This window comes from Talpa occidentalis, unplaced genomic scaffold (genome assembly GCF_014898055.3).
Source record: "Talpa occidentalis isolate TD23 unplaced genomic scaffold, MPIMG_talOcc4v2.1 talOcc4.9, whole genome shotgun sequence".
Classification (NCBI taxonomy): Eukaryota; Metazoa; Chordata; class Mammalia; order Eulipotyphla; family Talpidae; genus Talpa; species Talpa occidentalis.
In genome coordinates, this window is record NW_023605305.1 from 110,473,179 (window position 1) to 110,489,290 (window position 16,112).

The 16,112-nt window shown below is 53.5% G+C and overlaps 1 protein-coding gene across 1 annotated transcript in view; it reads right to left on the reverse strand.

Moving 5' to 3' along the window:
- TSPAN2 (tetraspanin 2) overlaps positions 1 to 14,193 on the reverse strand; it is a 34,324-nt gene extending 20,131 nt beyond the window's left edge. Inside the window, exon 1 of the mRNA XM_037498192.2 lies at positions 14,094 to 14,193. Coding sequence (XP_037354089.1) covers positions 14,094 to 14,162 — 69 coding nt within the window. The 5' untranslated portion in view covers positions 14,163 to 14,193. The remainder of the gene's footprint in view (positions 1 to 14,093) is intronic.
- Between the last annotated feature and the right edge of the window lie 1,919 nt (positions 14,194 to 16,112).

A 16,112-nucleotide genomic window follows, 5' to 3' on the forward strand; every position in this document is an offset into this window, starting at 1 on the left:
GGAAACCCACTTCTCTAAATTGGAAGAAAACACAGCGACCTCAGAGCCGCCCACACCTGATGAGTGTGCAGGGCCCGCTGCGAGGCTGTTCCCAGCGTCTCCAGCCCTGTCTCCCCAGCCCTCTCCCCCTGCAGCCCTCGGGGTCACTGCGCTGCCCGGGGCTGGTTTTGCAGGCAGGGAGAGCGCCTGGCTGTTTTTTTTCTTTCCTTTGGTTGCTATTTTGAGTTTCCATGGAAAGTGAGAAAGGAAAAAATAATTTTCTGAAAAAGCGAGGTCTGTGTGCTGTGTGGCTCACGGCGAGGCCGAGCGGCGGGTGCGGGCCGGGCGGGCTGGCCGAGTCAGGCCCACTTCCTCTCCCCCACCCGGGCTGCGCGCTCCGCACCGGGCCGGGGGCCTCTTCTGCCCGGCAGGACCGGCCCCGCTGCCAGCTCAGCCGAGACGTCCTCTGTCCTCTCTCCCAAACCCACCGCGGATTTCCCTGTCTCTGTCAACCCACCCGCAGATAGTCACAGGCACCTTCTGGCCGCACCAGGGGGAGGAAGCAGAGAAGCAACATCAGCCTCCTGGTTCTGCCAAACCCTCCAGTCCAGGCTGTGCTGCCCTCGCCTCTTCACAGGGGGACAGTTCACAGGCCCCGACAGGGAAGCTGGTGACAGGGAGACCCCAGGACCCAGCAGAGAAATGGAGATGGAGTGAGGAAAAGGGATTGCGAAGTGAGGTCAGGGCAGGCGCCTCTTCCACAGGACGCTTCTGTCTGGGGGGTCCGTGGACAGGCCCCCCTCAGGCGCTCTGCTGGCTTTGTGTGAAGCCCTCCCTCTTCTTCACCCCCCATCCCCTCCGGGCCGGGTCCCTCTGTGGTGGCTTCAAAAAACCCTGTGGCTTCAGCGAGGAGGGGTGAGGGGGCAGAGCTCAAGCCGCTGGACACTCCAGAGCGGAATAACTAAAAGTTTCCAGTATTTAGAGGAAAGCACTAATTGGGTAATGTGAGGGGCAGCTCCAGGAAGCAGGCTCCACCAGCTCTACAGGATTTCTGCGTTTTTAAAAAGAAATATGGAGAAACACCATGCTCAAGTATTAGCAAAATGTGTCTGAGGAGACTGGGATTACAGGTGACTTTTTCTTTGCGCTAGATTGTCTAAGTCCTCTGATTCTCGGAGCTTTAAAAATGTTGGCTTCTGGAGCGGTACCCAGTGGTTTATCTGTTCAATCCAGAAAAAGCCGAGGGAGTTTTCTTGGGCTGTGCTTTCGTCAGGGACGAGACCTGCTTCCAGGGAATTGCTGCTTCTGGGGCAGAAAAGCAAGCGATGCCCTCGGGAAAGCACCGTCCTAGGAAGGCCCGAGGCTGCCCAGGCCACCGTGCCCGCACAGCCTCGCAGGCCAGCGGCTTCCCTAGCCTCCGCGGTGACTTGACGGAAAGACAGTTTCCAAATACAAAGCAAAGTCTATTGACAGAGGCGACCGGCCAAGGCCCGCCGCCACGGTGGAGACTGGAGGAGGTGACCGGCCCCAGGGACACCCTACCAGGAGGCCACATTTTTGGCATCTCTGTACACAAACTAATTTATAGCTGTCTGGGATCATGCTCCCAGACGGAACAGATTTGTCCAGTTCTGGCACCGATGGGCTCAATGCATAATGGAAAATTAAAAGAGAGGTTGCAATTTAAAGCCACGGGGCAATGAGGCAAAAGCCTTGCTCATCCACACCCCAGCCCCAAACCACATGGGCTTTTCTCCCGGGTCAAGGAAACGGTGGCTGGGCTGAACGTCATCGCCGACTCAGGGAATCCTCCCGGCTTGCCACGCTGTGCCAGCCACCCCGGGTGAGGACCGGGCCCGACCTGGGGCTCCTGGCGACGAGAGGCATCGCTGGTGTGCAAAGTGGCCTCGACAGAGACCACGCTGGTTCGCGTCATCCTTCTGGACCTGTGAGGCTCGCAAAATACGTGGCTTCCCTGCACTCTGGCTGCTCGGCCACAAACTAGAAATTGCTCGGAAAAAATTCACACCAACCGAGCCCTGTCAGGCGCAGAGCGAGGAAGTGAGGCGTCCCTGGGCCCCACCGCCCTGCGTGACCCAGCCCGGGGGGAAGTGTCTCGCTCAGCGACCTGGGACACCGTCAGGCCCCGGAGCCTACGTTTCGGCCCTTCCAGACGCCCAACCTCTGCACCTCCGTCTCTCTCCTGTCCATCGCAGCCGCTCTTCTGCTTTCAGACACTGCACCTCTGTGTTAGAGCAAATAAGGAGAGAGAGGCCGCTGCTTTTTCTTCCCCTTCTTCTCTGTGCCTGTCTTCACCCCCCCACCCCTGGCATGTTAAAGAGTCAAGTCTGGTCTGGTCGGCCCCGTGCTTGGCAATCGCGAGACGACAGGAAGATCTGGCTCAGTCTTTTTATCTGACACCCCTTCAACTAGTGACGCAGTGCAACGCTGGCAATGCCCCCCAGCCCACCGGCGGGCAGCAGAGGCCACGGTGCTGATTTAAGTCTTGAGGAATGCCGGGAAGCCCCTGAGCTGGGCAGGCCTGCAGCGGGGCGGGAACTCCACGCAGTGACACAGCACGGCGAGGCCTTGGCTTCCGCACCTCGAATGCCGTGTGGGGAGAGGGCCTGGCTGCGCAGGGCACTGGGGGCAGACCAAGACCCCACTTCTACTCAGCCAGCTGCCACCTTGGAACGCCCACGCGGGTCCAGAAGGGAGGTGGGAACGGCTCATTTTGATGTGAATCAGCAGGTGCCGGACACTGTGGGGAGCTAACGAGGAGACCCAGGTGGGGGGGAGTGAAGGCCAGACCTGGACCCTACGGGGTGGAGGTCAGCAGTGAGGGTCACCCGGGTTCTAAGACCTTTGCCGACGGGGTCCCTGCTTCCAGGGCCTGTCCCAGCCATCACTAGAAATGCTGATTTTCCAGGAATGGGTTTTTTTCACACAACAGTATGAGTTGGGATTTGATGTTAATCATCAAATAAACATTTATTAGGTATCTGTTGTGAGCTGGGAGCCAGCGATTCAGAGATGGGAGAGCCAGTTCTTCTCTCTGGAGGATCTCAGCGGCTCCTGGAACAGCCGATCTGCACCGGGCGGCCCAGGCGGGTTCCTTAACCCTGAGGAGTCAGTCACAGAACCAGCCCCTGGAGACACCACCTGTCACCAAGCTAAGTCGTGGACCTCTTCTGGGTACCAGTCATGCATTAGGCACTCCGAGGAGGTGATGACATAGAATTTTGAGGACAAAAGAGTGTCCAGTACTTAAAAAGAGAAGTCAAATAGAATAAAGAGATGGGACACAATGGCACACACATCCATGTTATTGAGTAGGGGGTCGCCAGATACAATGAGATGATACATTTCACTGCCAAGCCACCTAAGTGGCCAGCCCTGTCCAGAGAGTTAGCAGGCTACAAAGGCACAAACAACAAGCACATGTTCTTAGAGGAGACCTTTGTATTCTAGAACAAAATTAGTAGGAGAAAGGATAGAAGACCTGATTTGACGGCTTTAAAGCAAAGTGAATAGACAAAAGTTTCTTTTAAGCAGTGGCTCTCCGCCGGGGAGAAGTCATTTCACATGGAGCAGAACTTATGAATGGATTTCAACTTTATTTTACTGTAGTCATTTCCACTTTCCTAGGATGGCGAATGAAATGTTCTATCTTGAGGACATATTTTTGCACTCAAGAAAAAAAAAAAAAAAGCTTCATAAATCACAAACATGGTTCTCAGGAAGGGACAGCATTGGAAGGCAGTGGTGTTGAGAAGCAAAAATGCAAAGATCACTCCCAGGACCTGGGCCCTCCAGTCCGCTCTGCTCCCCGCCCCGGCCCCCCAGGGAGGCTGGCTTCCCACCCTCTCCAATCACAAAGAGCAAACCAGCTACTCTGCTGAGGACTAAATCCAGCAGAAAGCCTCCCTCTTGGGTCAGAAGCATCATCTTGGAGAAGTTCTCCCACAGCACGTGCCTTTCCCGAGCTGGGCACAACTGCCTCGGTGCTCTAGTCACAGCGCCAGCTTGGGGGTTGCCGGTGGGGGGCTCTACTTCAGTTATTTCCCTAGGAATCTCCATCTCTCCCCTTCCCCCCACTGCTCTCAACTCTGATGTCACTTCCCCGGAGGAGCCTATGCTGGCTGGCCGAGGCCTGTACCTCCCCTCCTGTCTGCTAGAACCACTTCTGTCGAGTTCTGTGTCTAGTTTTGATTACGGCCTAAAGGCAGGGACAAGCCTCTGTTGCTCTGTCCACCTCCCGGAGCAGGTGCCTGTTAAATGAACGGAGGGGACCTTCCCAAAGGTGCCCTTTAGGCTGCGTCATTGACTTAATTGTGACCCCACCACGCCCCCTCCATAGGTGACGCTCTACCAAGAGCCCTATGAGACAGTCCTTGGAGATGGGGTCTTGGGGAGATGATTAGGGCTCGATGAGCTCTTGAGTGGGCCCCTTGTGATGGGACTAGAGCCCAATAAGAAACACCCCACAACCCCACCCTCCTTGCTCTCTCTGCCACGGAGCTCACACTGATCTACAAGCCAGGAAAAAACTCCTCAGCAGCAGCAACTGAATAGCCCAGCACCTTGACCATGGACTTCCAGCCTCCTGAACTGTGACAAATAAATTCCTGTTCTTTAAATCACCCAGTCATGAGACTTTTTTAGGGCAACCTGATCTGACTAAGACAGGCGGACAGGCGAGACTGCAGACAATCTCCCCACCAGCTCTCTGGAGGGAAAACTTTGCAAATACTATTTTCAGACTCCTCTGCACCTGGGACACACCGCAGACACCTCGGCGGCCCTGGGTGAGCATGCTGTCCATCACACTCAGCAAAACACTTCCCTGCAGGAAAAACAAGATGAGAACTTGTCGTGTCAGTTTTGTGTTTTCCTCAGCCTGCGGGGATGTGTGTTCTGCAGTACTCGTGAACAGAGAGAATCCATTGACACACCCCTTTTACAGGAAGGAGCCTACACTTAATATGATAACACCCTCATGCACACGTGCACATGCGCGTGCGCACACACACACACACACACACACACACACACACTCTGAATGCAAATAAGAGAATGAGCATCAATTTTGTATTCTTGCTTCCCTGGGGTGAAGACCATGTGCACACACCACCCAGTTCATTTGCAATTCTTTTTTTGGGATGAAGTCCCACATGTTGGAAATGACTTTTCAACCCTAGAATTTTTATTAAAAGCTTTTAAGCTAATACTTTTGCTCAGGGTGGCAATTCTCATCCCAGACGGAAGCACTCACAACGCTCGATCTGACTGCAAACCACATTGTGATACCATCAGGGTAATGGTGCCTCATCCTTTTAGCAGACAAAAGTCACAAGCACATTTGTTCTGGGAGATGACGCTAATATTCTTGAAGAGGAAAGTCAGCTCCTCAGATTTTCATCCTATTATGCAGCACCAGCAAGGCAAGGATTCAGAGGCAACGTTCTCAAAAGCAAAGATTTTGTCAGAAAAAACACAAGCACCAATTGCCTTTGGACACCCACACAAGCCTCTCGAGTAACCTCTCTGCCCGGCCTCGACATTAGGATGGGTGAAGGGAACCAGCAGGCAGGTGCCCATGGTAAGAAGGTGGTTGGTGTGGAAATAGACGAGTTCGATCCCAGTCTTTCTAATTTCCTCTATTATTTCCTCATAATGATTTCCTAAGAACAAGTTATGCAGAGATGTTCCTGAAAGATTTCCTTCAGGTAAGGGTGTTATTTTAAAATCAATCAACGCTTCATTCTCTGCACGATGGAAGGTTCTGCTCTCCAAACAGTGACAGATTCAGGAATGTTCTCTTCACCCCTGGAAAGAACAATGGGCTCTGTGCTGTGCCCACCCCCTCTTCTCTTCGTCTAGGTTGTTGTAAGTTAACGAGTGTGGGCGAGCTGACCTTGCTGGGAGGGGGTTCAGGAGAGCTGGGGGCATGGGTGGTGGGGACCAAGTCCAGGAAGGAAGCTGACCTGGGATGAAAAGCTGTGACTGATAAAGCAGATCATTTCGATATAGGTCATAGGAAGTGAGTTGGATTTACTCGGTGGCTACACAAAAATGCCTGTTCTAAAAAAAAAAAAAAATGCAGGGAAAAGGAGGGAAGAGATAGCAAGAATTAATGAGGAAGATGATGGTTGCAGAGTTTTTTTCTTTCTTTTTTTTTTTTTTTTTAAAGATTTATTTATTTGTACAAGCACTGGGTAGAGTCAGAAGTGCAGGAGGGTGAGAGAATTCACCAGAGCCAGAGCGGGGAGCAGAGCAGGCAGAAGGACCGAAGTACACTGCTGAGGGGAGCAGCGGGCGGCAGGAGAGGTCTGCGCACCATGTGGGACCCTCACCCGGTGGCCGGGGATCGAACCGGAGTTGCAGAGGCTGCGGGCAGCTTTGCAACCCAGCGCTCAACTGCTGCGCCACCGGGGAGGCCCTGCAGAGTTTTCTTCAAAGAGCGAGGAGAGGCAAGGCAGAGCACTGGCTACCCTGGTGGGAGGTGTCTTTAGCGAGAGATGGAATGCACACAGAACTAACTCCAACCACCAAGCAGCCAAAGCGGACCAGCGCGCGTCTGCCTTCCCGCACTACGTGTAAGCTGCCTCTGTCCCAGTCACCATCATGGTGGGAGGACAGGGCTTGGCACCCACCGTGGGGTACTGGCCAGATGTGCTCTAGAAAATTTAACTTTGAGTGTTGACACTGAAGGAGGCACTTAGGTGGGATATAACACAACCTGCAGAGTGGAGGGAATCACAGCCTCCCTGAGAAGGCGGCGTGTTCACCTTACCCAGCCGCACAGGGAGGGCCCAGCACTTAGTTCCATTATGGTGCAAACTTGCAAATGCTGCGTTTAGCCTTCAAACAACCCTCTCAAGAGAGGAAACACAGCTCCCGCCTCCTCTACTTACTTCTATTTTAGCTCAACACTCTCCCCACGACCGCTGGGGTTCCCTTGAGTTCTCGAAACCTTCTGCACTAGATATAGCAGCTCCCCTTCCAGGAACTATGATCCCGTCTCTCTTAAGTTTGTTTCCTAAGACTAAGAAAAGTAGGAAACAACGAATTATGAAAGAATAACTGTATTTAGGCAATTGTCACGCAACAGAACTTTCTCCAAAGATGTCCATGATCTCGCAGCCACTGGCCAACCATGGCTGCTGAGCACGCGAGGTGACGCAGGAAGTTAGTTTAGTTTCGTCCTTTAATCTCCATTAATGTACACGTACACAGCCATGTGGGATCGGTAGAGTCGCCGCTGAGCTGGGGAACACAGGTCTAGAATCCCCAGGCTCCTCACAGCTTCAGCTTCTCCCCCTGCTCATCTGCACACTTGGAGAGGCCAAGAGTCTGGCACAGGCCGCAGCCCAGCCCTCCCCTGGCGAGCTCTGGGAGCCTGGGCAAGGCTACTAAACCCTGGCGCTCCTGCTTCCTCAGACATCAACTGGGAGTGGTAGATTTTAGAGGGTCATTGTTAGAGCTGCAGTTAGACTTTGGAGGGTTGTTGTGAGGGTGATAGAATTAAATATACAAAATGTGATTGGGAAAACAGCTGGCACGCAGCTTCCATTTATATAGTGCTTGTTATTATTCTTGGTTTTGCTGCTAAAATTAGTGCTGCAAACTGTTTCTTTAATATATGCTCTTTTCTCAGGCCCTGTCTTGCTTCTCCTCGGCCTTAAATGCATCTGCCCTGGCCTCAGCCTCTCTCCCGCTTCCTCCATGTGCCAGCGCTGAATGCATCTCTGCAACCACATTTGTGAGTAAATCAAGCTCCGCGACCACAGACCTCACCTTTTCTAGAGAAGTAGTGTTTCCTCTGCCTGATATTCCACACACCTTAATAAGTTAATACCGTGAAAAGAACAGACTTTGAAACCAGAGATCTGGGGGTGACCCAGCCTTGCTCCGCCCCGGCTCTGGGAACTTATGCCTGCTTTGCAGTGTCACGTCTGCAAAATGGGGATAATGATATGACTTATGGGATTATTGTGATTCATGATCAAATGGGATAACACATGTGAAAGCATTTTGTCAACTAAAACATCATAGGGATGGTCACTAGCTTCTTAGTTTTGTTTGCAATCAAATCCAAAGAGGATGAACGAGGCAGGCCAGCGGCCCCCCTACATCTGTAAGATGTGTTTCCAGCCCATCTGAAAGTCCCCTCTTACCAGCCTCCCTCTCAAGTCCTCCTCCTTCACTCCTTAGAGACACTGACGGGTTCTGTCCGTGGTCAGGACAGCGTTAGTGGTGCCTGCGTCAGAACAGCTCCGTTGTGATATTTCACTCTCAATGTCAAGATGGGAGATGGAGTTACAGGCTCTATTGTCCACAAGGCTGGACACCCCAAGAAACCGCATGGGAGATGTTCTAGAATAACACAGTGAAGCAATAGACAATGGGCCGGTGGCTGCCTGGTAATTCTAGAAACCATCAAATCTTAATGTTAAAAAAAAAGCTCTTAAAATAATAATGGTAAAGCAGTAACTGGCATGAAGAGAACTGCCACAGGAAGTCAGGTGAGCGGGGCAAAAGGAAGGGCACGTACTCCCTGCCTGGTGGAAACAAGAGGCTCTGGTGGGCCTTTGATTTCCCAAGGTCACGTCTGAGGAAGAGGTTGAGGTGCTCCCTGCATGGGTAGCCTCTGCACCACCTGGGGGCTCGCTAGTGAAGGGGACCCACCGAGTCAGAATGTGGATCTGAACCAGATGAGGGGATCTGTGTGCACATTAAAGTCTCAGTGCGCCAATCACCAGAGGCTGTCCCCCGCCCCCCATGGCCTCCCCTCAGTGTGCAGAGGCAGGGCAGGGGACAGAGGCCCCTGGGTGAGGGGCGGTACATGCAACCATGTGCCCAGAGCCATCCCAGTGAGTGCTGAGCCTCTCCTAGCGCCAGGGCTGAGGATGGCGAGGGAGACACTGCATGACACAGCCCTGCCCTCCGGGGCACAGACCACTGGAGAGGGGTCAACTACTGTCAAAGGCCCTAAAGAGGCACAGCGCCTCAAGGCTTCACCATTTTTGATGTTTAGCACTTGGCAGAGCACTGGGCATCGGGGAGGGGGTCCGCACGTCTGCTGAGTGGCTGGCTGCAGAGGAAGGTGGCTTTCCTTTTGACTCCACACCCTTAGTCAGTCGCAGACTCCTGCTGCTCTGCTAGCTGGCTGGGCTGAGGACACCTGTTTCCTATTTGTCCTTACCGTTGGAACCCTCTTGACTTCTGGGTTCCACTTTCCAACCTGTACTTTTAGAATTTAGATATGACTTCCTCTAATATCTCATATTACTGAGTATTTACCATGCACAGGCATCATACTTGTTACCTCCTTACATATTTACATACTATCTTTTTTTTTAAAGATTTATTTATTTATGCATACAAGAACTGGGGTACAGGCCAGAGGTGTGGAGGGTGGGAGGATCCACCAGAGACAGAGTGGGGAACAGAACAGGCAGACTGACTGAAATACACTGCTGAGGGGAGCAGCGGGCGAGACAGGAGAGGTCTGCTGTGCCATGTGAGTTGCTCCCTGGCTGGGGATCGAACTCCTGTTGCAGTGGCTGCGGATAGCTTCAGAGATTGTGTCTTAACCCCCTGCACTACAGGGAGGCCCTATATCTTACATATGCGTTTTGTCTGCACAAAGATCATAGATTGATGTTGGTAGCCGATTATGTCCATTTAGCAGATGAGGAAAACTGAGGTTCAAATAGGTTAAAAACTTACTAACCCAGTCCCTAATAGCCTGGAATAAAGCCATGCGGTGTGATGCTAACATCTACCTCCCAGGTTCCACACCCCGGGGTTTTCAGCTCAGTGCTGTCCAGATCCCTGGGACTCAGCTCCCACCGCCCCCTCTCCCCAACAGTGCTACACTGCCCTTGTCCACCCCAGGAGGCTGGCCAGTGCTGCGTTCTTCCCACCTTGACAGAGATCAGAATTGACTACCCTACTAGAAGGTCAAGGAAATTCCCATCTGCTTTCTGGGGTGGTCTAGTTTCAGCTAGACCTGAAAAAAATACTTTCTTGAGCTCCTGTTTTTTTAACTTGTCTCTGACTGGTGGTAGCTCTGAAGTTATTGTTTGAAATAAGTTTGGGAAAGAGCAAGAGGCAACTTCTGGACACTTAGTAGCCTCAAACACCTCTCATGCCCCAGCCGTGGGACCCCGCCTTTCCCAGATGCACCTGTCAGACTGAAAACCCAGAGCAGCACTAGCAACTGGTGAGAAGGGCGGCGAGCAGCTCCAAGCCAGCCATATATGGCTTCTGGCTTTTGACAATGAATAGTCCTGCTTCCTGTCGGTGGGTGACACTCAGCGGCCTCCCCCAGCACAATGCGAGGAAAGCTACAACAATCAAGCAAGAAATAAACACGCGCCCAGGTCTCCCCACACAGGCGCTCGGTGGATTGTGCTGTTTTATTTATATTGCTATGCAACGGAGGAAAAAAATAAAGGTGATTTCAGTGAAAGGCATGGGAATATGCTGTGCTATCTGATCGTAGTATCCGAATTTAGACATGACAGGCGTGGGGGTGGGGTGGGGTGGGGGTTTGGGGGGTTGTGTTAGCCATCCACCCTGATAACAGAAATTAATTTAGTGGGGTTCATGGCTGAGTTTTACTTTTGTTTTTAAAAATTCAATGGTGAATGTAGTTGTCGGCCCTGGGCCAGGAAGCCCTGTGCTGGCTCTGGCAGGACCCAGTTGGATGTTTATAAAATCAGGAGCACAGCTTAGGGAAACTTAAATCAAGTTGCCAGAAGGAGGTTGCAAATAGATTTGTCAAATTGTAGATCACAAAACACAGCCACCCCCGCCTCTGTGCCTGCCTGCTGGTGAGTTCCTGACAGAAAGGAAGTGCCGTCACCAAGGAGGACCTTGTACCTCAGAAGGGGAGGCCTCTGAGGGTGTGTGAGTATCACCCTGGAAGTCCCAGCTCAGGCCTATCCTTCCAGGAAAACTGCCCTCCTACCCCACCCCCACCCTCGGTCCCTTCCCCAAATTTTCCTCAACCCTCCAACCTGGAAAACACAACTTCAGACACTAGGGTGGGGCTTTTCTAGAATCAGGTTCTTTCAGCGACCCTGTCGGTCAATATCTAGATTTTATCCCAAACAACTGCTTTTTTCCTAAATCACTAGGCATCGGTTTCCGTGCGGCGCCTTCCCTTGGGGGGTGCAAGCACAGATGCTGCTGGAGGTGTGTCTGGGCCGCTGGTCCTCAGTCCCTACCCCAAGGAACAGGGAGGGAGGAAGGCCCGGTATTCCCCCCCCTGGGCTCAACCCCGGCCAGCAGAGAACAGATCAATAGGCAATGAGCGGAGAGAGAGGCTGAGCCCTCAGCTAAAGCTGATGATCCATTATCTGGGCCCAAGTCTCCAAGTGGCAGATTCATGTCTTCCTCCTCTAGGTATTTCCGTACGGACGCCTCCTCTGTGCTCTGTGGCACAGACATCAACACAACAGACAAAAGGCTTGTTCCCCATCTTCTGAGCTCCAGTGTGGGAAAAGCCACAAGCACAGTTGTGAAGATAATGTGCAGTTACCCCAAATGAAAACAAGCTGCCAGTTGCCAGGCAAACATCCACCCTTCCCTGCTGGGAAAGAGTGAGGATTTATTGAGTATTTCCTTTGTGCCTGGCACTTAATAATAAAACTCATAATTAACACTTCTGGAGAAACTGCAAGGTGCTAGGCTCACAGGAGGTGCAGGCAGACACTTTATTTCCTCTTACTGCTCTCCATAACGCTGTTGCTCCAATTGTGGAGATGAGAAGACAGAAGCCGAGGCTGGAGACTAACTCACTCAAGCCCCTGCTGTGGGCAGATGGGGTCACGCTCCTCCTGAGGGGGTGGCGCCACCCCTGCACCTTTGTCCACTTCCATGTGGCACAGACGGGATGCAGGTTAAGCGCCCCTTCCTCAGGAGACCCGTCCTGCCTCCTCACTCCTCACTGGTCCTTCGTCTGAACTCCTGGACTCACTCCCACATCTAAATGTTCATTCACCTCTAACCCTGTGCCTAACACAAGGGAGGGCCCAAACATTTCTTTCTTCCTCCTTCCCTTCCTCACTGTGTGAGCATCAGCGCACGAAACTGGTCACTGGATTGTCAACTGTCTTATTTTGTCTGCACTGGCCTTATTTCCACCAGAACATCAGCAGCTCAGGGAATAGCATTTTATATTTATAAACGACATATATAATCACTTTATAATTTACATATACATTTATGTTACATATATTTACAAGTTATAAGTTTATATTTCTGTATGGACACTCTCTTTCTAATACTTGTCTAAAAATTGTTAACCGCAGCAGGCCTCACACTTTATATCAGGATGACCTGGAGGACCTGGGAAAAGGTTGCTGGGTCCCTCCCGGGAGTTTCTGACTCAGAGAGGCCTGCGAAGGGGCTGAAGAGTGTGCGTTTGTGCCAAGTTCCCAGGAGATGCTCCTGCTGTTGGTCTAGAAGACACACTTCCAGAACCACTGTTTACTGAGTGAGCCAGCGTGCTCGGGACACTGTGTCCCACCCCTGTCGCTTACTAGCTGTGTGATGTTGGGCACGTTGGCTTATTTGAGTCTTTCCTTGTCTGTAAAAATGGGGATAATGATAGTGTGCTCAGCAGGACTGTCGTGGGGATTCAGTGCATAGTGGCTGTGATCTGCTTCGAGCTCTTTCTGACACACCAAGACACTCAATCAATGCTTCCCATTATCCTGGGAAGGCCGCACGACCTCAGGCACTAAATAAGCACTGAACTTGGCCTAAGAGTTCCTTCCCAGGCTGATACAAAACTTCTTTTGAATTTGTGAGCAGCGAGAGTGAAGGATGTCACTGAAGCATGACCTCTATAAACGACAGCTTTGGAAATGAAGCCAAACTACTAAAAAGCACAACACAAATGGCCTTTAGAAACCTCCTCCTTGTAGCATGATGGGTATAAAGGCCCAGGTGTACAAACACCATGTGTGTATTTTAAGTTTTGGGGTTGTCCTCCAGGTGCCTCCTTCACACCTACCCCAGCTGAAGGATGCGGGAGATGGTAACTTGGCTTCTGACAGCCTGGAAGTTGCTAGACTCACACAGGCATCTGGGCTAATGGGTTGGCAAACACCAGATGAGCCCGTCATTCAATAATTAATGAGTTGCAGTCATGGGAAGACACCCTCCCCAGTGCAGGAAAAGGAAAACCCCCCTCCATCTTAGTTGTTTCAAGGAACCCAAGGCACAGCTGCTCCCTCCCAGTTCTAAGAACCTGTTCTCTAAGCAAGATCTAGGTTCCCCCCGGGTCTACCTGAGCAGTTCTTCTAGCTGACATTCTCTTGATAAAGCCCAAGGGGGAGTGTGCAGAAAAGACAATTTTCAGACCTTGCTTCACAGCCCTGGAGGGCCGGAGGCAGGGTATGGGGAGATCTGGGGATGGTCTGGCCCCAACCTTGTCCCCAGGACATGGGAGCCAAGGGTCGTGGGAGCCAAGCCGCCTCCCCCAGCACCGCGCTCGCTCGCTGTCAGCTCAGCGACACCCTGCAAAGTTGAATGAGATCATCCCTGGGCGCATTCGCATTTAGCGCCAGGGACAGGGGGTGCTGCTGCTGTCCCTTGGCAGCCCCTTCCCCTCCCCGGGCTCAGAAGCGCACCCCCACCTCTCACCCATCACTCCTAGCACCCAGGCAGAGCGCGACCGACCCCCCAATAACATTCTCACGCCCACCCCCAATTTCCTGGGCGAAACCATCACAGCCAGCGCATCCTCCCCCTGGGGTTGGGCCCCGGCCCCGGCGGCCCCGGCGGGGCGTGAGCTGGGGGGCGTGAGCGCGGGTCGGGGTGCAGCCCGGGCGCGGGGGGCGGGCGGCCCCGCACCTGGAGCCGCCGCGGCGCGGTGACAGCCCAGGCAGAGCTGCCCGGCGCCTCCCCGCTTCTCCCGGCTCTCGCCGCTGCGCCTCGCCCCGGGCTCGCGCCCTCACGCCGGCCCCCTTTGTCCGCACCCCCTTCCCTCCGCCGGGATCGCGCGGGCCCCGGAGCGGCTGGGTCGGCGCCCCCCGACCCGGCCCGGCCCCGCCCGGCCCCCCGCGCCCGGCCCTCTCGGCTCCGGGTCTCACCCAGAAGAGCAGGTTGAAGCCGAGCAGCAGGTACTTGATGCACCGCAGGCCCCCGCGGAAGCGCCCCATGCTGCGGCCGCGGCGGGGTGCGAGTCCCAGGCCCGCGCTCGCGGCGCCGGGAGCGGTGGGAGCCGCGGAGGGGGCGGGGCCTGCGGGGGGCGGGGCCACTGGGCGGGGCCTGCGGTGAGCAGGGCCGGTTGTGGGCGGGACCTGATGGGCGGGTCCTTCGGGGGCGGGGCCACTGGGCGGGGCCTGCGGTGAGCGGGGCCTGCGGCGAGCAGAGCCAGTTGTGGGCGGGGCCTGTTGTGGGCGGGGCCCGCGGGGGCGGGGCCGCGGGCTGCAGCCGGAGCTGCGAGCGGGCGGTGGGCGTGGGCGCCGCGGGGCCGAGACCCGGGGCCCGAAGGTGCAGCTCCCCGCCCTCTCCCCGAGCCAGGTCGCTCCCGGCCCCCGCAGGGCGGCGCGGCCCGCAGGTGCCCCGCTCCGGGTGGCTTCGGAGCATCTGCGAGGAGGGAGTGTCCCCTGGGAACCCGAGGCCCATTTAATAAGCGCCTTGTGCTGAGCCTGCTGTGAGGACACGGCCCCGGTGGCCATGGAAACCGAGGAAGCCGACCTCGGGTGGAAGAGCTGATCAGGACCCGTGACCGCCTGGAGACTGGCGGGGGCGTCCGGCCCCTGCGGGTCCCCGCCCCTGCGAGCGCAGGCTGCAGAGGCCGCTTCTGGGGGACCCCCCCACCCTGCCCCTCCCGCGCGCCCGCGAGTCTTCTTACCTTAATAGGCAAGAGCTGGGAGAATGCGCGGGATGCGGCTGATCCCCTCCCTGCTCCGCCCGGCCAGGGAAGGGGGAGTCAGAGTCTCCAGCTCCTACTGAATTCGGTTGATGGGGGGCTTGGAAAGGCATCCAGATCCGCAGGACTGATGGAGCTGTAGAGATGGGAGTAAAAGGGACTGGCTTTATTTTGCTTTGTTTTATTAAGTTAGGCTGCTGGCGGGGAAATCAGGCTCCCACTCTAGTTGACTAAGTGTCTACAATATGTGGTGCCAGACACTATGGGGGCGACAACAAAGTGTAAAATCCAGGGAGCCTCTGCATTAATTCAGCAAAACTTCAAGTGCTTATTATAGGCCAGGCATAGTAGCAAGCCCCGGGGAGACAGCCAGGTCTGGCAGCGCCTTCTCTGCCAGTCTGCACGCAGAAAATTGTAGCAAGGTGAGGAGGCTGTTCCGAAAGGCCCACGCTCCCTGGATTGTGCAGGAAAAGCTTTGCCTGGGAGAGTGAGGCTGATCTATCTCCAAGGATGAATCTGGACAGAGAGGTGCGCAGCCCAGGCCTGGAGACCTCTCAGGGAACGACGATCTCTGTAATTAGCCCAAAAGGTACTAGGGCTCAGCTTCTAGTCAAATGATAAAGTGCAAGTGTCCTGGCTATGGTGTCCTATGGAGATAATAGTACCGACCCTACAGAGCTGTGGAGATGAGTGAGTTCATCTGTAAAGTGCCTAGGACAGTGTCTGGCACAGAGCACTATCTACCGTCAGCTGTTATTGTGCTGGACTCTATCAGTCTACCAGTAGGTTCTACCGTATTCCCAACTTGGCCTCCATTTGGGTCTTTGAACATTTATTTGAATAAGTAGTGAATTTTACTTATGAAAATGAGCAGAAGACTGAAAAATGAAAGTGCTGGTTCTGGTAATAAGCGTTTAGTTTTAACTAGTGAAATACGGAGAGAAGTCATTAGGTAGGCAGAAAGAGGAATCTCTTTAACTTCAGTCAAACATAAATTGTTCTCTGTCATCTCTGCTCTATTACGAAGGAAAAGAACTGAATTAAAAAGTAGTGTCTAGTATATGGTAAGCATTCAATAAATCTCAGAATTGAATGAACAATAATGATGTTATACTTTAAATATATTGTTGACATTATATTTTAAACATATTGCCAAATTTTATGTCTGTAAGACAAAATACATTTAGAGATTATGTCTGAGAAGAAAACCCCTTCTATACAGATGCCTTGTTCT